Source organism: Rhinolophus sinicus, linkage group LG12 (genome assembly GCF_036562045.2).
Source record: "Rhinolophus sinicus isolate RSC01 linkage group LG12, ASM3656204v1, whole genome shotgun sequence".
Classification (NCBI taxonomy): domain Eukaryota; kingdom Metazoa; phylum Chordata; class Mammalia; order Chiroptera; family Rhinolophidae; genus Rhinolophus; species Rhinolophus sinicus.
In genome coordinates, this window is record NC_133761.1 from 46,422,983 (window position 1) to 46,447,130 (window position 24,148).

The 24,148-nt window shown below is 38.2% G+C and overlaps 1 protein-coding gene across 5 annotated transcripts in view; it reads right to left on the reverse strand.

The window, feature by feature from the left end:
• Window positions 1-24,148, reverse strand: part of LYST (lysosomal trafficking regulator) — a 171,071-nt gene that overhangs the window by 107,421 nt on the left and 39,502 nt on the right. For all 5 annotated transcript variants that reach the window (XM_019746974.2, XM_074316725.1, XM_019746975.2 and 2 more), the window contains exons 4-10: window positions 14,605-14,695; window positions 10,784-12,860; window positions 8,325-9,354; window positions 6,488-6,649; window positions 4,801-4,957; window positions 3,495-3,724; window positions 2,614-2,680 (exon numbers count right to left, since the gene is read on the reverse strand). In XM_019746974.2, coding sequence (XP_019602533.2) covers window positions 2,614-2,680; window positions 3,495-3,724; window positions 4,801-4,957; window positions 6,488-6,649; window positions 8,325-9,354; window positions 10,784-12,860; window positions 14,605-14,695 — 3,814 coding nt within the window. The remainder of the gene's footprint in view (window positions 1-2,613; window positions 2,681-3,494; window positions 3,725-4,800; window positions 4,958-6,487; window positions 6,650-8,324; window positions 9,355-10,783; window positions 12,861-14,604; window positions 14,696-24,148) is intronic.

Here is a 24,148-nt window from a genome sequence, read left to right on the forward strand (position 1 = left end):
TTAGTGATTGGTTAGCTCTAAGTAAAAGTATTATTTAAAGAAGCATAAATAATACAGCATTTGTTAAATAAGTTGACACTGTTAAGTACCATAAAATAGTTTGCTACCTTCTCATCTTGAAAATGCTTAAATTATAACTATCACTTTCTAAATAGAAAATTAGATGACATAAATAAAAGTATTAGATTGGTGCAAAAATAATTGTGGTTTTAAAGGTTAAAAACAATTGCAAAAACCACAATTACTTTTGCACCAACCTAACAGAAATATTTAAGATTATGAAACACTTAAATATCACAAACAACTAGTTTGAACATTTCTTTATTCCATCATGGGGATTAGCATAAACTATAAACAGTGACAGACAAATTCATAGAACTTTTGAGAGTCAAATAATAGGTAATATTTGCAGCACACATCCCAGTGTTCAAAGTATATTTACATGCATTATCTCAGTTGATCCTCACCCCCCCACACAAAAAAAGTCCTGCAAATTTCATATTACCTCCACTTTAGACATGACAAAATAACCCCGATGTGAAGCCTGAGAACAGAAGGCATGTTGAAGCAACATATTTTGCAGAAGCAGTGAACTGATGCACTAGTGTAATAAATAGTAGGTGTATCTGGAAAGAAACTTGCAACAAGACTATAAAATAGCATGGACTTTACCCTGTAAGTAACATGAATCCATTAAAGGGTTTAGAGTAAGGAAGTAATATGATCAAAGTAAAGTATATGCGCTTAGGTGATTTTTTTTTTTTTTTTTCAGTTCAAAACTGATAGGTTCCAGTTCATAATAGGGGAAATGAAACACACACACACACACACACACACACACACACACACACACACACACACACCCCACAGTATTCGCCTTTGTCTACCACTGGAAACTTACTGAACTAAAAGCACAGGATTACAAAAGGGAAGAAACCCATAACAGGAAAAAAAAAGTGGTGGAGGAAGTAAGCACTGGGGGCACATCAGGTGAGAGATTTAAAAATATTTCTTGAAAATGGAAGAGTAGATAGATGGAAGAGAAAGCTGCAGCCTAGAATCTCTGAATCACAAAGGGGCTCAGAGGAGTGGAGAGCCAATCTGCCTGTCTAAAATCTGGACAGGAAGTCAGATTCATATAAGACCTGTCTGTGAACATACACTCTTCTCCTTGATTCTGAGTATACAGCACAGATAGCTCAGCTTTTACATTTAATGCCCCAAACCTGAAAACTCTTTTCGATAGAAAGTGAATGAATTGCCAGGCAAAAGCTGAAATGTACAGTGGGATGTTAGCCTCAGGGCTACCAGCTGTAACTGTACAGTCTGGTCAAGTTGCCTGTGAAATATCCAGAATAGGCAAATCTATGACAGGAAAGAGAGGAGCAGTTGCCAAGGGCAGGGGGGCATCTGTGAGGGAGCAGGGAGTGACTTTATGGAAAGGGTACAGGGTTTCCTTTGGAGATGATGAATGTTCTGTTGACTGTGGTAATGGTGGCACAACTCTGAATTCATGAAAAAACATCAAATTGTATATGTTAAGTAGGTGAATTGGATAGTATATGATTATATCTCAATAAAACCGTTATTAAAAGGTAACGCAACAGAATTTCTCAGAGCTAAGCTGGAAATAAGTCTTCATATTGAAAGGGTCCACAAAGTACCTAGCACAATAAATAAAAATGTGCCCATAAACTACATAGTAAATAAGGGAGAAGGGAAGCTTTTCCTTATAGTACAATCCCAATTAATAAACACGGAAGGAATGATGGGAACAGAAAATCACTATTTGGCAAACACCACAGTATTCACTGTTTCAGTCAAGACTCATCAATGGATGCTAAAATGAGTGGGTTAAATTATGATAAAAAAGGGATATGTATAAGTTATATCTCAAGTTATATAGTCTCAAGTTATCTCCCGACAAGATACTTACTAATTATAAAGAGAAAACAGTAACTTTACAATAGAGAAACCTGGCAAGACACCACCTTACCCAAGTGATCAAAGTCAACATCAGCAATAATGAGACATAGATGTCATGAACTCCTAGATATATGATGCACTGAGGAAGGCACAACGTCACTTCTGAGGTGCATCTGCCCAAAATACATAAATTGAATCTAATCATGAGAAAACATCCAACAAAGCCAAATTAACGTTTTCTGTGTGTTAGCCTCCAACTAAAATTTAGGTTTCTCCAACTAAAATCTAGGTTTCCATCCATTGTACGTAATAGAATCATATTATATGTTCATTATGAATTTCTCAACTGTCTGTGCAAGTACACAGAGTAGGCATTTGATCTGATAACGCAGCAATTCTGTTCAGTGTTTACACTGGGTCACAGCCTTATAATGCCACCTCCACACATACGACACTGAACAACTCACTCAATCCCTTAGAATCTAGATTTTCCTCTGTAAAATCAAGATCCTTACACTATATCTATTGCACTGGGTGGGTCTGAGGAACAAAAGAGGTGATGCATATAAAGCTACTACAGAAGCCACAGAGCACTATGCCAATGGAAGACATATTATCAACCCTTCATTTCACATAACAACAAAATAATTTCAGAGCTACTGTTTAAAACTAATAGTTTCAACGCACCTTGAAAATCAGAATCAGCCTGTGTTAAAATACTCAAGAACCCTCCTAAAAGATTTTTCACAGTTCCCTGAAGATCAAAAACAAAACATAAAAAATTAAATTTTTTTATTATTATTATTTTGTTTAATTTTATTTTTTATATTAGTTTCAGGTGTACAAAACAACATAATGATTAGACATGTACAACCCTCACAAAGTAATAAACCCCCAGGTCTGCTACCCATCTGACATCATATACAGCTGTTACAATACCACTGACTATATTCTCTTTACATCCCATGAATATATATAAATATACATATTAATATATAAAATGATCTATCTATATATAATTTTATATAGAGATATATAAAATTATAGTTGACATTCAATATTCTACATCAGCTTCAGGTGTATAGCACTTACCTCATGAAAGCATGAAGCAACTATAATGTAATAAGTTATTTGATAGTCTACTGTATGTACATATGTAAGTATTTAAAAATAACTAAAAAGAATGCTATGTGTAGGATTACACATAATTTTCAAACTGTTTTCTGATTTTTCAAACCAATGACATATATTAAAATTAAATGTAATTTTAAAAATCTTACCCATTCTCAGAAATATACTAGGAATCACTATTAGTTATCCAATGACAACATTAATTTTTTATGTTATCTTAGAGAACTAGAATGGAATTAGATTTTCAGAACAAAAATCTTATGCAATTAGAAGATTTTTAGAATACCACTTGTAGGTCAAAACATGTTTCAGTTATTATAAAAGATAAGTAATCATCTAAAATAATCTTCAGAAAGTTGGGTTGTAAATAAGGAGGTGAGTCATTGGGGCATGAGTGTGATAAATACTCATCAAATTTAACTTAATGCATCTTTTACCTGTTGCATGAGTAGAAAAATATTCTTTTCTTTTTGCCTGATGATTTTCAAAAAACTCTCAAATACATGGGCAATCACATCAAGTTTGGCTTTACAAGTAGAAAGCAAATTTAATTCCAGCATGCAAATCTCAGGATATATTATTTCCCCTTGAGTGAGGTTTTCAAGTACGGGGTCACTCGGACTGCTTGATACAATGAAACCTTCTGCTTCAGGCTTTACATCTACACCTGAAAGGGGAAAAGAAAACATTTTTACATCCTAAACACTGAATAAATATTTCAAATCTCATTAGTCATTTAGGAGTTCTAGTGGCAAAAGTGCTATTTATAAGTAGATGTTCACAAAACCTTATCCTAACACACGATTTTTGATTATGGTTAAGTATCCTGAATAATCAAGTCTCCTGGATAGTTAGAAGATAAATGAGTAGCCTTAAAAGTAATTCTGATCTTCAGTACAACTGCAAATATTATCAACAGTAATTTTTATAGATATGATATACATTTAACACATTCCTCCTACCTACTGGAAAAAAATACTCTCCCCAACTTTCTGACCCCAAAATACCTAAATCACAGGGTAGTTCATTTGTCTGCCCATGAAAATAGTAGGCTTGGCTATTGGTTGGATGAATTCTAAACCTTGTCTTTTTCATAAGTGAGAAACACATAGACACTGTCTCACTGAATATTACATTTTGGAAAATTTAACTGATATGCTCTTAAAAGAGGCTGCTGTTCTATTAAGTGTTTATATAGTTAAGAAATTTATACATTTCTATCTAGACCAGAATTCTTTAAATTAACATCTAGTTATCAAAGTTATAAAAAGGAAGAAAACTGTTATTACAAAATCATGTCTGTACTGTGATAAAACTAACACCATTAAACCAATATTTTTTCAAAAGCACCTGCTTGAGGAGTTGGGGGGAAATTGGAGGAAAGTAGTCAAATGGTACAAACTTCCAGTTACAAGATAAACAAACAATAGGGATGTAATTTACAACATGATAACTAAAATTAACACTCCTGTATAGTGTAAAGGAAAGTTGTTAAGAGAGTAGATATTGAGTTCTCATCACAAGGAGAATTTTTTCTCTTCTAATTGTATCTATACAAGATGATAGATGTCAACTAAACCTACTGTGGTAATCATTTCACAATATACATAAATCAAGCCATCATACTGTATATCTTAAACTTACAGTGACGTATGTCAATTATTTCTCAATAAAACTGGAAAAAAAGAGTTTGTATGATAAGTAAGTAAATTATATGAACATATATGTGTACATATATATTACCATCATCCCAGGTTTCACTATCCTCAGGATTGCTTTCACTATCTGCTTCATAACCTTCTTCTTCAACCAAAAGTTTAAAACTACAACACTGAGAATCCTCAGCTTCTTCTGAAAAGTCTCCAGGTTGGGATGACAATTCTTCTTCAGATTGATGACTCTGTAATATTGGTGTAATAAAAGGCAAAAGTTGTGACATTTGCTCACTTTTAGTAATGATATATATAATGTGCAAACGTCATTTTAAGAACTTTCTGTAAGAAATTTTAAGTATTTTCTGTAAGAAAAAATCTTATGAATTGTTATTAATTAATCAATATAAATTATGAAATTCACGTAGCAAAATTTTCCAGAATTTCTCAGATAACTTGATTAACACCTCAAAAATGGGTGTAGGGGGGGTCTCTAACAGATTAAGCTATAGGTTATTTCAGTTTTACTGAAAAATAAGTCTAAGAAATTTCATTCTAGTCATATAACAAGAAATGACTAAAAACCCACAATGAAGTGGAATTATACTTCTTACAATCGAATGCTAGTAAACATATAGTATTATTTTTACACATTTGTTCATGGAAAAAGATTTTTCCACAGGATTTTTATATATAAAATGTTTTGTAAATTAGATAACCAGAGAGGACATGAAAATTTTTCAAGGGGATTAATTTTAAGATGTCAGAATGCAATTGTCTATATACAACCATCTCAGCAGTCAAGAGTTCCAGCGTTAACTACTGTGCAAAACCTTGCAGCATGAAATTTTCCTTTTCTATAAAAGTCTACAAATATCTTCACCTTTGAAAACATTTTCACTTAAAGAAGCTCAGAGTTCTTTATCATTACAATATTAATATAAGGTAGAATGAAGTAGGTATTTTAACATTTTCCAGTTAACCAATTGATTCAGTAATATGATGAAGGCATTAGTAGCTATTTCAGTAAGCTTTTAAGTTATGACAAACAGTAACATAAAATATTATGGCAGAAGATTATAAAATGTCATATATATGGCTAGACCAAGGAATTAAAGGACCTAAGGTAAAATACACATGAAAGGAGAGGGAAATGCATCACAGTTTCAAGGAAAAAAATTCAGATAGTTCTTTTAGAAAAATATGTTAACATTAACAACTAAAAATCTATGATTGCTATTTTCTATGCAAGTATTAGTCTTTTTTTTTTTTTAGGGAGGGTGCAGTTCACAGTGGCCCATGCGGGAATCGAACCGGCAACCCTGGTGTTATCGGCACCACACTCTAACCAACTGAGCTAACAAGCCACCTTATGTGGAGCGATTTGCAATTAAAGTGAGGGGTTTGGAAATATCCGCTGCACCCATATAGGATCAGATAAGATACCTGAGTCCCCACCATCCCTGAATTATCATTTAATAAACTACTCGTCGTTATATGTAAGATATCAAATAAAATAATACATTTCTGTCTTACCAGAAGTAATTCTCAGTAAATTTCCAGATTAGATGAAAAAAAGTGTGTCATTTTACGCTCCTATTTTTTATGAGATAGGGCACTGAGTAAATACTATCCATCTCAGATGATGGAGAAGTGGCCCATGGAACTCACCAAACCCTGGCCCATATGTTCTAATCACATCCATCCATGTCCTAGTCCCATCTCACACTCTTCTGCTTCTGCGGGTCATACCCAGACAACTATTATGTTACTCGTACCTTCTCAATCATAGCATCACCGTGTTCAAAATCTGCTGAGTGGTTCCCCAGTGCAACTCGAAGCAGGGAGTCAAACAAAGGCTTTGCCAATTCTGTTTCAATCACCTTTGATTGGGAAAGATGGTCCCTCATTTCCAACAATATATTTTCCACAGACAAGTTCTAAAGTAAAACAGAAGAGACGAAGAATTAGTCTCAAGAATAACATCCTTTTGGAAAAAAAATGAAAGTGACAAAATAAACAATAAATTAACATTCAACAAGTAGAAAGCTAGTCCATTTATTTGCAGGTGATATGAAAGTAAAATGACTATAAATATGTAGTTCTTCCATAAACATCCTATTGTTATAATTAATAACATTTTTATTTATCACATGCTGTACTCATCTTCCATGGTTTTGAATTTCTATGTATCATAAATTGATTGTATTGCAAAAAAAGATTAGTTGAAACTTCAGAGTTTTGATTAAGCATCTCTAGATTTTGCAAATTCCTTAAGACCCTAAGAAGCAATTCTAATCCTTTCTCGCCTTCTTTTCTGCCCTAGAAGGGATATTTGGCTGCTTGCCCACGTCCCTGCATTAGGTGATGAGACCATAAAGAGGGATAAGAAGCGGACGCCTCCCTTAAGGAACTCTCAGTCCCATGTGAGACACAGATACGTACAGACAAGATATGATGATGATCATTCTAGAGTTATAAACAAAGTTCTCTGAGACAGAAACAGAAGTGGTGCCTGAGACCTGTCCTAAGTGTCCCAAAGGAGGGGTTGTATGAGACGGACAATGGAGAGAGAACACATAGGAGACAGCAGGCATAGAAACTGAGGGAGATGATACACCAGGCAGAAGAAAAGGTACAGAAGTACAGAAGCGATGACAAAGAATGGCGTCTTGAGGGCGTTCAGCTCCTGGTGACTGGTTACAGCTTGGTGAAGGATGGCAGGAAGTGAGGCTAAACAAGGAAGTGGAAGCACGACTGTGAGGGGCCTTGTACATGCTTGTGAGTGTGGAGTTTAATTGTGAGCAATGTGGAAGCACCAAGATATTTTAGACAGGAGGCAACACGGAGGCAGCAGGAGAGCCTGTTGGCTGACAGAACAGTCACGGGAGGAGCTAATAAGGAAAGAAGGGATCTGCCACATTTGAAGGTGCCTTAGAAATGGGGACTGAAACTGGGGATTCCTTTTGTGTTGAGAAATGCTCTCTCAGGAGAAACTTGTAAGGGCGTGAGGGAAGCAGAGTATGTCGGGGAAGATGCAGTTTCAGAAAAAATATCCAGCTCCCGCCTAAAGCCAGGGGAAGCTCCAGAGCCTAAACTGCACCAGAGATTGTCCCCGCCTCAAAGCCATAAACGTCAGTCACTGGTGAGCTCCCTTCCCAGGCATCTTAGATGGGGCATCTTCCATTGGCCAAGGGCAATCCTTGGGAGGTGGTCCAGATGTCAGCCCTCAGCAGCCGATGACAGATGGCTACATCAGCTCGATAAAGGGGATCTGGGCCGGGCACCGAAGGCATCACACCCAGCTTGTAAAGCTTGAACTCTGAAACACAACGTCCATTATTACTCAGCTGACATTTACTGCATATCTAATGCCTGTCAGGGCTGGTAACTTTGTCACATGTGGATTTTGCATTCCACACTAAACTGAAAGCTTCTTGCAGGCAAGAACTGGGTCATGTGTCCCTGTGTCCTCCATGGTACCCAGTGCAGTACTAAGCGCACGGGAGCTTTGCAAAAGTTAGAATCTTTGGAAAAACAAAGTGACAATGGTATTACATTAGAACTTTTAAAAACACATATTACACAATAGCTGGACAAAGGGCAAGTTATTACCTGATCAGGTAACTCTAATTCCATCTTTTGCTGACTGGCTCTGCTGCCATGCAGACAAATGGCCAGAAGGGCTTCCAAAAGCCGTATGCTCTGAAGTGAGGTCTCACTTTCTCGACTTGGAAGGCCCTTTGCTGCCTCAGGAGCAGCTTCAGTGGCTGAAACGGGTTCCACATTTATGGAAGAAATATGCTGTGACTCCAGTTTGCCTAAACTGTCAGCACTCTCTTTTAGATTACCCAGGTCTGATGGGGTGAGGGGACGTTTCACAGTCAAAGATAATACATCTTCCTTCATACTGAGCTCAGATTGAGGCGTTCTGATTAAATCTTGGCTTTCACTCACATTTATATGTCCTTCTTTTTTTCCTTGCTCCTGTTCATGACTTCTGAGTAATTGCTGTATGATCATAAATATTAATTTATAGCACACTCGGAAACCACCAAGCCTATAAAACTGTTTCTGGAAAACTGGACTCAACATGTAGATCCAATGACACATGGACCAAATGTCGGCGGCTTGGTGCATCTGTTCCGGAGAAGGCAAGACGAGGCTCTCGAGAGACAGACACGGCAGGACGTGGTGCAGCGGCTCACTCGCCGTGCTGTCGTAGCCAGAGGTGTCTTCTGAATCATTGGTGGGCTCTCCATCAGATTCGGCTTCTTTACTAACACACAAGAACGCCACACACAGGAAGATGTTTATCGTGTTGATGTGAGCATCCTGGTCAACCAGCTTCCGTTTCTTCGGATAAGCTTCTTTGAGGCTGGCATAAAATTTGCTAAGACTCGGAGGAGAATCTGAATAAGCTTGCTGGTTATGAAGAGAAGTGCCTGCCCTTAAAGGTGACGACTCCTTCTGGTCAAGGTCTAGCCCATTAGGACCTGGAATTGAAGAATCTTTCTGTTGTTCCCCGAGGCTGATTATCAGAGTTTCAAATGCTTTTAGGGAATGACTCCGAATACCATCTAAGTAATTTAATTCAATTAATTGACTTACTCCATTACAACTTAAAAACAAATCTCTTATTATCCTGTGAGAGGAAAAAAGAAACACACAAGAGGTTTTACACATAGAAATATCATTTATAAATAGGTATGTATACTATTTAAATATGTCACTGCTACATGTGGTATATACCAAACACTGCCTACTTTATCAGTTATTTGGCTGAAGTTCTTAGATTGTGACCAGGATCTCAAGTTACTTTCTAATTACTTTCATGCGCTTCTTCAAACACTGCACATACGACTCCAGCATTTAAAAAGAAGGAATTACATGCGTCCCAAGCAATTCAGGAAAGGATATTTTTCTCCAAATAGCAAACTGTATATAAATTCTAAATCCCACACCCACCACACTTAAGACGGACACTCTGAAAGCAGGCAGGCATTTGTGCGTCTTTTCCTTTGTCTGCCTGCGGTTCACTCAGGACTTCTGGTTCGTTTTGCATCTGCACCTCAGACAGGGGAAGAGCCCAACTACAGATCTGAAGGTGTTCAGTTCTGCCTGAGGTGAGAGACGCAGGGATCTGGATCACTGGAATCCTGGCAATAACTTCAATATAAACCAACTCAGCAAAGACTCAGGTTGTCCTCAAACTTGCCAATGACTCACAAACTTTCAAATCAAAGTCAGTTCTAGTAAAACAATGTCAGAACGTCAGGAATTTGTAAAAATGATTGTAGAGCTAATGATGCTACATAGGTTATATTGTATCCTCAGTTTTTAAGATGGTGTGTGCATGAATTTGAAAGGCCAGGCTGCCTGTCAGAAGCAAGCTTTATTTACAAACTTATTTTTCAAGTACCAGACTTGACAATCACAAATTCTGGAAACCTCATTGATGGAATTCTAAGTAACTTAAATTTTCTTCTTTTTGATTTTCTGTGTTTTCTAACTTTCCTACCTATATTGCTTAGGTAATAAATGAAAATATGGTATTGAAAAAATAATAATTCCCTTAATTCCAGATCATTATCATTTCATGTATGTACATATTTTGCATAGCGGTAAATAAGTGGCTAATATTTCTATTTTTATGTATCTTATTGATAAAATATTTTAAGTATTTTCTCATGTTCCAACAGGATCTTTGTAACCATTATTTTTAATGGCTAATAATATCCCATCCGGTAAATATAAAATAATTAATTTAACCTTGCCCCTGCCATTGGATATGTGTTGTGTCCACTTTCTCTCAGAAATATATTTTTAAAACTTTACTTTTTTTCCACTGAAAAATGAAAATCAATGGCTCTATTCTTTCCTCTATAACCCCCAGGAAGAATAAATAAATAAATAATAGATAAATAAACAAATGTAAAAAAAATATCTGACATGGGATGGGAACTTTTTGTTGTTGTTAAACTAAAATTAAATCCTACAAAAGAATAAAGGATAAAGATATTCAAAAGCCTACATTAAAAAATATATATCCACACACGTGTACACATACAGACCTTGATTTAAGGAGGGTAGACAGCATTTTTAAATAAATCTGAAGCACTTCCTGAGGCAGACACTGGCTGTGATGGCCACACATGTGACTCTGAGCCGTTGTAACGCTGAGGTGCTGACAGTGGTGGGCCAGCTCAACTCCTCTTTGGAGCACAGGGTTAAATATGTAATTGTACAATTTCCACTGAACAACTACGTTGCCTTTCTGGATTAAACTACAGATGTGATTTGCAATCTGTACACTATGTAATCTGTCTCCTTCAAAAACAAAATTCTGATAAGCCTGTAAGGCATCCCATCTCCACAGCAAGTCTTCAGACCCGCTGCTGGGCAGGATCCCTTGAAATCTGCAGGAAGGACTGGGTGACCCTGAGGAAGGCTCCGCCTCACATGAAGCCCCCTGCAGTGTTTCTTCTAATTTGGCTAGCTGATCAGAGTCAACAGTACAAATATTGCAAGCTGCCTTTTTAATTTTGTGTGATATCTCGGCTCCTCCTAACTGATCCAAAATAAGTTTGTTAAGGATATTCAATATATGCTGCTGAAAATTTTTCAGCGCTGGCAACTGAAAAGCATGGAGCAAAGGGATGATGACGGATTTGGGGTCCATACAACAGCATATTCCGACGTTATGGACTCCTGACAGAATCTGCACACACGTGCTGCTCAGGGAGGCCTGCTGCAGGAGGCGCAGGCACTGGTGAGCACAAACGGCAAGACAACAGCACCGCTCAGGGTAGTAAACCTCGCCATCCGCAGTCTCTTCGAAGGGGTTTTTAGAAACCTGGTTTTTAAAAGCCGAAACCAGGAGACCTGAGAGATCTCTGTGGTGATGCATAAAGTGGGAGTATTCACACCGTCGGTGCCTCTTTCTTGTACACATTGAATAATGAAGTTGCTCTGATTTCACTTTTTTGACAGCGCTCATTATTTTCATCACACTATTTATTAGGGCTTTCAAATGTTCTGAGGCCTCGGCAGGAACGCCATCTCTTACAATCAGCCATTCCATTTGGAGAACTGCCGTTTCAAATAAATTAAATCCATTATGCTGAATGAATTCTTGAACCAAATCCATGGCTTGACTGAAGAAGAAGGGATTTGAAGCTGCACTCTGAAGACAACAGATGAGGATCTGTAGCACCCCTTCCAGAAGCTCGGGTAAAAGAAGGGCTCTATGACGATACTTTGAAAACACAAAACCTTCCTGAACCTCCTGTAGTGTTTTCTTTTGTCTTGGTGCAAAAGGGTCAGGCTGCTTTTCTAGGCAAGTTCTAATTTTTAAAGCTGCTCTAAGCAATTCAGTTAAATTTTTTCTAAGACTTTCTGGTATCATCTCTGCAGTACTAATATCTACTGACATAAGATGCAACACTGTTCGAAAAAGCATTCGCTGAATCAAGGCCACCGGTTCTTCAGTCCAACCTGCAGAAACTAGTGGACTCTCCAAACCGTCGCTGAGGTGAGAGCAGTCCCCAAAGCCTGCGAGGAACTCAGTCAGTGTGGGCACTACACTGGCGGCTAGAGCAGAACTATGATTCAAGGTAATGTCGAACTTACAAACTTTCTCTAATAAAGATAACAAAACATGACACAAGTCAAATGGAGAATTGTGCATGTGACTGATAACAGACAAGGCGGCAGGCTCACTTAAAATGTCGGTGTTTGCCTCCTGTCTTGGCATAATCTCTTGGAAAGTTTCCAAAGCCATGGTGTCAGGAGGAGTCTGTTCTTTGGTTGACAAGTGGTCAGGTTTAAGTGTGAGGTCTTCTTTAGGAGACTGTGTCACCAAATGCTGCAGCTGATGGGGCCGCCTATGCTTACTCACTGCTATACTTTTGTCATCTGAATTGGCTTCTGAATCTGAGGTGGAGAGCTGCGTCTTTCTTGCATCTCTTATGGAATAGCGATGGGTGCTTTTACGTTGTCGTCTGCTTTTTCGAAAAACGTTTACTTTTGCAGAAACCTGACCAGATGGGGCACTTCCTTCTAAATACAATTTTTCCTGAGTAGATCTTTGTGAACTTGAGTTCTTTTCTTTGGTCAGGATTATATCAGCTGAGAATGGTAGATTAAAATCTAAGGAAATGTAAAAGGAAAATTGAGAACGCCTCAGTATGTTTTTAAACTCAATTTAGCATCCACTTTAGGAGTTTAGCCTCAGTTTATTTTTACTGGGGCTGATTTTCTTTAACTATGTTGTGTCTCCAGGTCACTTACCCCCACACTTAACCAGATGGTATTAGTTCAAAGGATACAAATTGATTTGGAAAAAACAAAAGAGAACAGAATTAGGAAAATAAACCCAATTTAAAACCATACATTGCATTCTATCGTCAACATAAAAGACTCTTTAGACTATCTGGTGTTCAGCACTACTGTTCATGCCACTATACAAATCTCCTCCAATAGTGCCATCAATAAGATATGGGGTATATTATATTCTCAAAAATAGTGTTTAGGTGATAGCCCTGATATAACTTAAGAACTTTAAGATTTTCCAGTTATTTCAAAATCATACAATAGATACCAAATATCTCTAACACTGAAGTTAAAAGATCTTCCCTCAAAATATTTACTGAGTCTGCCATGCACTGAACGAGGCACAATTACAGGCACCGCTGTTTCATCCTCACGGCCTAGAACCGAGGTGTGGCACGAGGTCAGTACTCAATACCGATTTCTGGGGGAGATGCATGATTCTTACACGATTTCTGGGGGAGATGCCTTACTAAAGGAGATAATGAAATTGGTCTTTCGCTTTGCAAAAATTGGTAATCAAATCTACATGAAAATACAATTGCAATTTAGAATGAATACAAATCTGTAAATAAAAGATCGGTGCCTTAATGAAGAGAGGGAGGGGGAAGTTAAAAGGGGCTGACAAACTGCACCTTTGCAAAAGATGCAGGCAAAGAAGACAACATCCCCCAAAGAACAATAATTGGATGTCTGAAGTGGTTAACAACTTGTGAATTCTACAAATTCAGAAGAAAATAAGGGCAGAGAGCTAATGAATCAACTAATAAGCAGGATAACAACATTACAAGGCATTAGACAACTCCCTAACAAGAGAGCTCCAGATCAGAAACGTATTAAAAACGCACATATGGCATTAAAATACAGTGCAGAAGGATTTTTTTTTTTAACCTGAGAGATCCTTAGATATCTCACAATCCACACATCTCAGAAATGGTCAAGGGGGAAAACTCTCAATCCTTCCACTGAAACATTTAAGTTAAATTTCACATACTTAATGTGATTTATATACATACATATATATGTGTATATATGATTTATAGATAAGCTTTTTCAAAATCGTAGATTAAAAATATGTATTAACCTTGCGTGGAGTAATTCTACCCAGCCTTAAAACACAATATTCCAATTTATCCTTTGAAAGCAACATTAGAAAAACTAAAGTGCAAAAGTCATCGATAGAGTATGGTAATATTATAGAAAGCAGTCTTTAAAATAGCAAAGGAACTTTAATGTCTTTCTTATTTTTTCACTATCCATTTCTCAGATGCTATGTTGCGTGCCTACATGTACTCCTTTTGCTAAGTGTTCTGCTTCTTTGTCTACTTTCTAATTATCATTACATTCGCATAATCCCGTAGGAAGCACCATGGTTTTGTATTATTAGAAGAAATACAAATGTGTTTTGCCTCAAGAATTTTTCATATTGAGTATCATACTAATATATACTGTTCTGAATTTGAACCGTTATCAACCAACAAGGCAGAAGTAACTTTTCAATAGAACATTGTTCCCCAGGGGCATTTAGATGACACAAGGGATATGATAAAGAAAAGAAACATACCTGTTGCCCTTTCTTCTTGAACAGGTATCCTCCATACCAGTGGCAGGAGTGACAGAAGAAGAGTAAGGAGTTCTTCTCTACATGTCAATGCCTGTATGAGAAATAAAAGAATCCTTCATGTTCTGAAGTCATGAGACAGTAATTCCTAACACCGTGTCTTAAATTTAACCCAAAATATCATTTTTCTTGAAAGGTTGCATTTGAGAAGCTAAGGATCAAAGAACCTATCTTAAATCTAAAGCTGTGATGCTTTCCGATTTATAAACCCTTCCAATGACAGAAGAATGTGAGACTATCTGACAGAATTTAGCACATTCTTGCTGATTTTTCCAAAGATAGCTGTTACACCACCATGCACATTGCAAGAATTCCTCACCAATGAAAAGACAAATTTGCTGGGTGAAAGTGAAAAGTTAAGCCCTATTAGTTAGCAAACCAATAACATAAAGTTACTAGAAAAAGATGAAGTCTTCATGCAGTTAAATGTAAAACGCAGAGAACACGATTTTAAAAAAAGAAATTGACATTATTAATACATAATATATAGAAAGAGAGAAAGACTTATTAGTGAAGGTAATCCAATATTCACTGACAGCACACGATGTCCACAGCACTTGTCTTACCCTTCCTGGAGGAGATGGTCCAAGCCCTGGAGAAAGTCCCCTGATTTGGCCCATAAGATACACACACACAGACAGTTAAAGAACAGAAGGTATGCAGTATGAGTAGGTACCCAAGTGTGGCACAGGTGCTCTGCTTAGGAATGCACAGAAAGGAGCAATCATACCAGTTAGAAGTGCGGAAGTGGGAATGGAGCTAGAGAGCTGGAGTTGGGACACTTGGGACATGGGTAGTCAGAAAATTAAAGGCAAGTCAAGTTTAAATTTCCCATATCAATCAGTGGGGAGGGGGTTAGGGTGATACAATCAGATCTGCTCGTTAGAAGACCACTCTCGCCACTATACAGATGACAGAATGGGGTAGGGAGACTGGTGATCAGTGTTTGAGGCAAGTAAACAATAATGCAGATGAGAGATGAGGATCTGAAGTACTCTGACAGTAAAATTGAAAAGGAGGAAACGTATTTGAGAAACTATAAGGGAGAAATGAAATGACTTGCAGTTGATTATCTACAAGAGAGGAAAAAAATCTAAAAGAACTCAAGGGTTTCTGATTTAGGCCACTAAGTGACTGAAAGTGTACTCACCAAGACAGGAAATTTAGGAGTTGTATTAGGTTGGGGGAAAGTGATGGATTCACTCTTTAGACATATTGAGTTTGAGATGTCTGTAGGATCCAAATGGAGAGAGCTTTTTAATAAACAGTTGGATGTACAGATCTGGAGCTTAAGAAAAAGACACAACGTAAATAGAAAGAGTTGGGAGTCACTGGGGCAGAAGTCAAGGACATATGTGAGACTTTCCAGGAGAGGACACAGAATGACGAGAGAAGAGTGACGAGAATGGAGCTCTGGAGAACGACATTAGGGAGTTACAGGTGCCAGTGCTGAAGAGAAACCTGCAAAGGCGGCTGGGAAGTGGAACAGAGAAATCAAGGGAGAGAGCAATTCAGGAAAGAAAAGCGTCCACCAGGTCAAGGGCTGTTGTTCTTTAGCTGTGCAAGATGATGGAGAAAGCCTTTAACAACAGAGGCCACTGGTGACCTTCACAAGCACAGGTTTGATGGCGTATAACTGAGTACAAGTCCGGTTACAATTGGCTGAAGCACCAAAGGGAATGAGAAAGCAGAGAGGCATAGTACTCAGACTCTTCCTTCTAGTGTCCTGGTTAGGAAAAGGCACAACTTTCTTTAAACGTAACATCTACACTGCTGTTCAGGCTGCAAAGACCCCTCGAGAAATGATTCCTATTGACCCGTCCAGTCTCAGCTTCCCCCCTCTGACATGTCCAGCTGTTCAGCATCTTCTGAACACCACGTGCCTCTGCTCCCCACGACGTCTTCCTCACGCACGCTGCTCTTGCCATTCTCCCATCACCACCCTCCCATCTGCCAAACACAAACTCATTCCTCGGTCTCAGTTCCTTCTAACCCAACCTCGGGCAAGTTTGGTTCCACGTTCCTGATATACTTCCAGCACAGCAACCGACTTGCTGAACTATTGATGTTCCAGTGCCAATCTCCCTCTTTTATTCTTTCAACACATATTTATTGAGCCCCTATTATGTGCCAGACACTTTGGATGAACAAGGTGAACAAGGAAAACAATATTCACATCCTCACAAAGCTGACACTCTAGCAGGGGAGACAGAAAATAATGGGTACAAGTTAGAAATTTCAGATAGAATGCTGTGCTATGAAGAAAATTAAAGATGGGATGGATGACAGAGTGACAAAGAGGGGAACATGTAGACAAACCATTCAGAATGGGCCAGTAGAGCAGATACTCAATTGATGAGAAGAAGGAATCCATATTTATGTGGAGGAAAGGGGCTCCTAGGGAGTGTAGAAAGAGCTGGGAATGGGGCTGGCTTTTTCAGTGTGGCTGGAACCCCGCAAGGGGAGAGCTGGCAGATGAGGCTGGAGGGCGCAGCTTGGCCTCCAAATATGATGGGAAACTTTTCAAAACACTTCCTCGTCCTCCCTCAGGACGTGAACTCCAGAGTGCAGTCCCTGGTCCTTAGCCATCACCCCTCTCTGCCACCCAATGCCTCGTACCTAGCTGGATGTTAATCAACATTATCTGCATGAATGACTTTAAATTCTGGATGCAAAGTAAAGATTATATCAGAGGGCCCCGTTTCTATGTGCTTTACTTCAAAATCAGCAAGACTGAAGATGTCCGGATGACGTTTCCATGCAGAGCTCAGGCTCAGCATGTACCTCTACTTTTTTTAAGATGCCAGCAAAATGCAGATGGTCTTTAAAAACAAAATGTAAACCAATTATGGGCACGCCCGTCCTGGAGAGTCCTCGTAATGAGTCTTCATCTGGAGCAGATGAACTCCTAGCAAACATTCTCATGGAGCTGGCAGAAACCTCAAGGGCATGTGAAGAGCACTCCAGACAGTCTGTCCTGGGACTTCAGCCCTTGGTCCCCAACAGTACACTGGCAAGTCATCCCTTCTACGTGCAAAGGCACGCCTGCCTCCTGGCCGCTGCGTGACACGTGGTCTGGACTTCCCTTGCTCCTTCCCACTTAGCCAAGGCCTCGCTCGTTGCCTTCAGGCCGAGCCCCAGCTACTCCTGCTCTGGGAAGCTTTTCTTCCCGCAGCAGCCCAGGCGGACTCTTTACTGCTCAGGACTTCGTGCCTGCTGCCTCCCTTTCACCAAGTGGACTAGCTCCTGGAAACCATGGGCCTTTCCACAGAATGACACTGAAGCAAGTGCAGGTTTTTGTTTTTTCCCACCTCTGCTGGAACTGCCATGCTGAGAAGGACACCCCTCACCTCCTTGCTGCCCGATACAACAGTGGGGTACAATTCTTACATCACAGCCAATCACAATAATTTCTAACACGATTCATCAATGGGGGCAGCTCTCTCTCTAATCCTCCGAAACTATTACTTTTTAAGCTATTGTACATTCCCAAATTTATTTATCCTTTCCAGTCCTAAAAACACCACATACGTAATTGCATCCTTTGCAAGGCATAATTTTTCTCCCCTCTTATTCGTGGGCACCCTGGCAAACGAGGAATGGGTGTTACCTTATGCCATCCAGGTGGAAAGTTCTCAACATGCAATTTTAGGCAATAGATGCCATCAACAGATGCATTCCCTATTCCTAAACTGTCCAATCTATAGAAAGCACATTACTCCTGATTTAATACTTACATTTCGTGTCTCCCCTTCTGCAGGGAAAATGACCGTCATACACTTTTTAATTTGCGACAGCAATAATGAAGAGTAAAAGCAGTCTCATGACCAGTCTCGTGCAGCTGGTTATTTTCAGTTCAATTCAAGAAACATATTTTACATACCGACCAGGCGCTAGGCACTGTCCCTTCACAAGTCTATTGTGCGGGCTGGATTTTATATGAATTGCCTGTTAGCCATCCAGACGTGAGAGAAGGGGCAAGTGAGTCGGGCAGGGGGAAGGCTGAGACCCCAGACCAGACTGAGATCTACAGCTGCAAAGGCAGGTGGGTACCCGAGCAGTGGGGCTCCGGAACCTCAGGATGACATGCTAAGAAACTTGGGCTGTATCTAGAATGTGATGAAAGACTGCTGAAGTTATTTTAGTTGGTATTAATAGTATTACTTTAAATCAGCATTTTGACATGCTAATTAAATGTAATGTTCCAGATATAAGCAGAAATATATGTGTATGCGTTAAGTCCTTTATTTTTATCAGAATTTTGTAATTATTTCTAATATATGCGTTTACACACACATGAACTTTTCTTCATTAGTATTGTAAATAGAACCTTTTTTTCTTTTATTTTCTAGCTATCTAGTAATAGCTAAAAGAAACAGTATAAGCTTGTCTTATGTTCTATAACTTTGCTGAAGAGTTTTCTGGGCTTTCCTGTACTCATCACTTTAAAAACGGTATTTTTAGTTCTCCACCATTCTCACATTTAGCTGTCACTATTCATATTCCACTTTATTACTGCATGTTTTTAAAACATGATATCAAACAAAAATAGTAATAGTTATTCTTATATTGGTTCTATCGTAGAGGTTCTTATTAGAAATAGTATTGTTTTTTGTACTCTTTGTATATGAAACCCTCTATTCTTAATTTATCTTTAGAGTTTTCGTGAGGAATAGATGAATTTTGTCAAATGCTTCTGAGGTCTCAGGATAGTTATATGTTCTGGTTTTCCCAAGGATGTCGAACATTACGCTAATAGTTTTTCTTGTATTAGACGACAGGTTGCAAACTTTTATTGTAAAGGGCCAAATAGTAAACACTTTAGGTTTTGTGAGTCATATGTTCTCTGTCCCATATTCTTCTGTGTCTTGTATCAACCCTTTAAAAATACAAAAACTGTTCTTAGCTTGTGGGCTGTCCAAACCCAGAGCACTGGCAGCAGGAGTTAGCCTGCAGGCCATAGTTTGCCTCCTCCCCTCCCAACAACAACAAACGGTTATTAACTGGCCTTAAGACTCTTTATGAAGACTCCATAAAGACTTAGGAAGTACCTAGTAGGCCCTGTCAGCTAGACAGAAGGACTGCGGAGAATCCCGAGGGCACCGTGCCACACAAGCCTTACGTTCCCAAAGTCTCAAAAACGATTATCAGTGTGGTTTGGGGCATGGAGTGAACTCCATTAAGATTAAAGGAAACCCGTAACATTTTTAAAGAAAGTTGTATTATTAAAAAATACGAACAGCTCGGACTAAAAGGGACAGACACAGTTCAAAATGAAAAGATACCTCTGGGTCCCCCACTTTTCTACAGGCGGGGAGCAGAGCTGCGCATTATGGGCTATCACGGAAAAGAAAAGACAGTTCAGAGAGTGGAGCCAAGAGTCCTGGAGAACCGTGGATGAGGGAACTACTGTCACAGAAGAAAACAGTCTCCACCCTCAGCACAGACGGTGTAACAACACGTGGCTGCTGGGATGTCAGTGGCTCAGCGACTGCTATGTGTCTCCTTGTTGAACCCTCCTTCAATAAAACTTCACATTTATTCAGCAAAATAAGTAACAACTTTATGGAGCATTCACAGAGTGTGAACACATATGGCAATTACATACACTGAAATTTTTTAAAGTAGTATTTATAATACATGGTGTGTACATTAGTGCAATTTTGGTATATTCTGTTAGTAATAAATCATTGCAATTTTCTACTCATGATATCAGAATTAGGCTATGTATATTCATAATCAGGGTACAGAAGAAATCAGAAATCAACATAATCAAATATTACATGGTAACAAATAATTTTCACGTTGCAAGAAAGCTTTTAAGTCATCCAACTAGATGTACTTCTATTACTGATGAGGCTACTGAGATCTGGACCAATTAAGTCATTGACTAAAGTCATCCACCTAGTTGATTCCGGTGCTAAGATTAAAACTGAAGATAATTATTACCTTTTAGGCTGGGCAAAGTGTCTTTCAAAAAACTTGTAAAGGTCTGAGAATAAACTTCAACTCTGCCATCTTTAACCATTAAGAAGAATGTGTTTTTTTTGCAATTTAAGCAGAGTATTTTTTCCTGAGACTAGATTAACATGTCTGTGTGTAATAAATCATGACCAAATGAGGTTTATCATAGAAATGCAAAGTTGGTTCAAAATTTAGAAAGTCAACGTAATTCACCCATATTATCAGAATAAAAATGAAAAATAATATGAAAGTCTCAATAGATGCACAAAAGGCATTTGACAAAATCCAACATTCATGCAGAATAAATGCTCTCAATAAACTGGGAATAGAAGAGAACTTCCTCATTCTGATAAGAGGCATCCAAGGAAAACCTAGGGCTGACATCACATTTAATGGTGAAATATTGAATGCTTTCCCCCTGAAGACAGACACAGGCTGATGTCCACTCTAAAATTTACATGGAAATGCAGAGGACCCAGAATAGTCAAACATTCCTGAAAATGAAGAACAAGTGGAAGAACTTAGGCCACCTAATTGCTAGACTTACTATAAAAGCCACAGCAATCAAGACAGTGTGGGATTAGCCAAAGAACACATGACAGATAAGTGGAGCAGAATGGAGTCTAGAAATAAACCCTAAATATACAGCCAATGATTTTCAACAAAGGTGCCAAGGTTCTTCGGTGGGGCAAAGAGCAGACTTTTAAGGAGAAAAGTTGAAACAACCAGGTAAACTGTACAGGAAGAAAGGACAGACAGGAACCATGAACTCCTACTTCACATCACACACAAATATTCATCCTAAATGCATCAGAGACCTAAAAGCAACAACAGTAACTAAAAAGCTCCTAAGAAAAAATAGGAGAATATCTTTGCAACTTTGGGGTTGTAAGACAAAGATTTCTTAGGATACAAAAAGCACTATTCCCCAAAGAAAAAATCTGCTATTCTAAAGACATTGTTAAGAAATGAAAAAGCAAGCCATAAAGAACATATTCACAATCCAACAAAGACTTTTATCCAGAATGTATAAAGAACTACCACAAATGGATAATAAACAAACAACCTGATTTTAAATATGGGCACAAAACTTGAACAGACATTTACAAAAAAAGATGCAAATGACCAGAAGCACATGAAAACATCATCAGTTGTCAGAGAACGAGGACCACCGAGAGATGCTTCATATTCACTTAGTACGGCTAGTACTTCCTATTCACTTAGTATGGCTAGTACTTCCTATCACTTAGTACGGCTAATACTTCCTATTCACTTAGTACGGCTAGTACTTCATATTCACTTAGTATGGCTAGTACTTCATATTCACTTAGCATGGCTAGTACTTCATATTCACTTAGTACGGCTAGTGGCTAGTACTTCATATTCACTTAGCATGGCTAGTACTTCATATTCACTTAGTACGGCTAGTACTGGAAAGCCTGGCAATACCAAATGTTAGAGAGGATGTCACGATTAGAGGATTAGCGAGGCTCCAATATTAAAGAGGATGTCGACAGGCTATCAGAGCGCACGGGACTCCCACACAGTGCTGGTGAGAATGAAGTGGTACAACCGTTTTGAAACAGTTGGGCAGTTTCTCATAAACACCTACCCTTTGACGCAGCAATTGCATGCCTAGTTATTTACCCAGGAGACGTGAAAATACATTTACACAAAGACTTTTATAAGAATGTTCACAGCAGTTTTGTTCGTCCTAGCCGAATGGAAACAACCCAAACAGCAGGTGGATGTAACAAAATGTGGTGTATTCACACAACAAAATGCCAATCAGAACAAAAAGCAGTGAGCTGCCGATTCATGCCACATGGGTGACTCTGAGGCACAAAAGCACATATGAATGATTCCGTTTATGTGAAGTTCTAGCACAAGCAGAACTCCACTCGGAAGGTAGAAACCAGAACAGTGGTTATCTTGTAGGGAGCCCCAGGAGGGGCTGACTGAAAAGAGGCATGACAGACTTCCTAGGGGGTAGAAACGTCCTAGACAGTGATGTGGGTGGGGGCTGCATAGGTGTATATTGGGGGTGCCAAAAAATGTATACACGTGACTTATATTCATCTTTCGTTAAATTTTAATGCAGTTTTTTCCTTTCTTAAAATGTATATACAGTTTTTGGCACCCTCTATATATTTGTTAAAACTCATCCAAATAGACACTTATCATCTGTGCACTTACCACATGTAAATGAGATGTCAATAAAGCCTGTTTAATTCCTTATATTAAATATTGATTACTAAACCAATGGACTACAGAAGAAGGGCGAGGGCTTCAACTGCTTCTTTCCCAGAGTGCCCAACAAACGCTCCTCCTCATGAGAAGCACAGATACAAGAGCTAAAGTTCCTCTTGAAATGTAGGCTCTGAATCTAGTGTTTTGATTCCGCCTTAAATAATTAAATTTTGTGCAATTAAATTCCCCCTTTAAGATCCAAATGATCAATCTCCATTCCCTGGTTTAAACAGTTAAATATTGATAAGTGCTATTTTTAAAAAGGCTATTAATTTCACTCTCCTCTACTTCTACAGTTACTACTATCATTGTTATAGATATCCCGAAACAGTAAGTGACTAGGGGAAGACAGGGGATTAAAAAATATTACCATAGGAAGACATATTATTCAATTATGACTTGAACGATTTCCATCATTTAATAATATATTAAAAGATGTTTCATGACTTAAAAGAGAAAGCATAGACTCTACGGAGACAAAAAGTAGATTCGTGTTTGCTCAGGGCTGAGGGGGGATGGGAGAAATAGGGGCATGACAGGTATAAAGCATAACGGTTCTATTTGAGGTGATGAAAATATTCTAAAATTGACTGTGGTGATGGTTGCACATATCTGTGACTACACCAAAAACCACTGAATTGTACATGAAATGGGTGAACTCTATATGTGAATTATATCTCAGTAAAGCTATCACTAAGAAAAAGTCACTGAGATTTTGATTGGGATTACTTTGGAAACTACAGATCAATTTGGAGAAAACAAATATCTTTACAATAGTGATTTTTCCAATACATGAAAATTATGTAGTTCTGCATTTATTTGGGTCTTCTTTAGTTACTCTCAATAATGTTTTATAGAATTCTATACATGTTTCTGTACATATTTTACTAGATTTATTCCTGGGTATTTGATATTTCCGATGCTGTTTATATAGTATCTTTAAAAGAGAGAAAACACTGAGTTGTTCTAAGGTGGGGTAAAAAGATGAACAGAGCATGATATGCATATTAAATCATCACAATTTCAAAAGAAAAATCACTACACATAGTCTAACAAATAAATTTTTCTGATTTTTCATTTATTTATAGAAAAGACATACACATATATCAAACTTAAATTACATTTAGTCACACATTTAATAGGGCATATCCATGAAAAAGAGTAAAGATACATAAACCTGCAAGTATTCTGAAATAGTCCATGACAGGTGGACACCACAGTGAATAAATGCTTCCTTATATTTGTTAGGTTCCTCAGCTTACACTAAAAACAG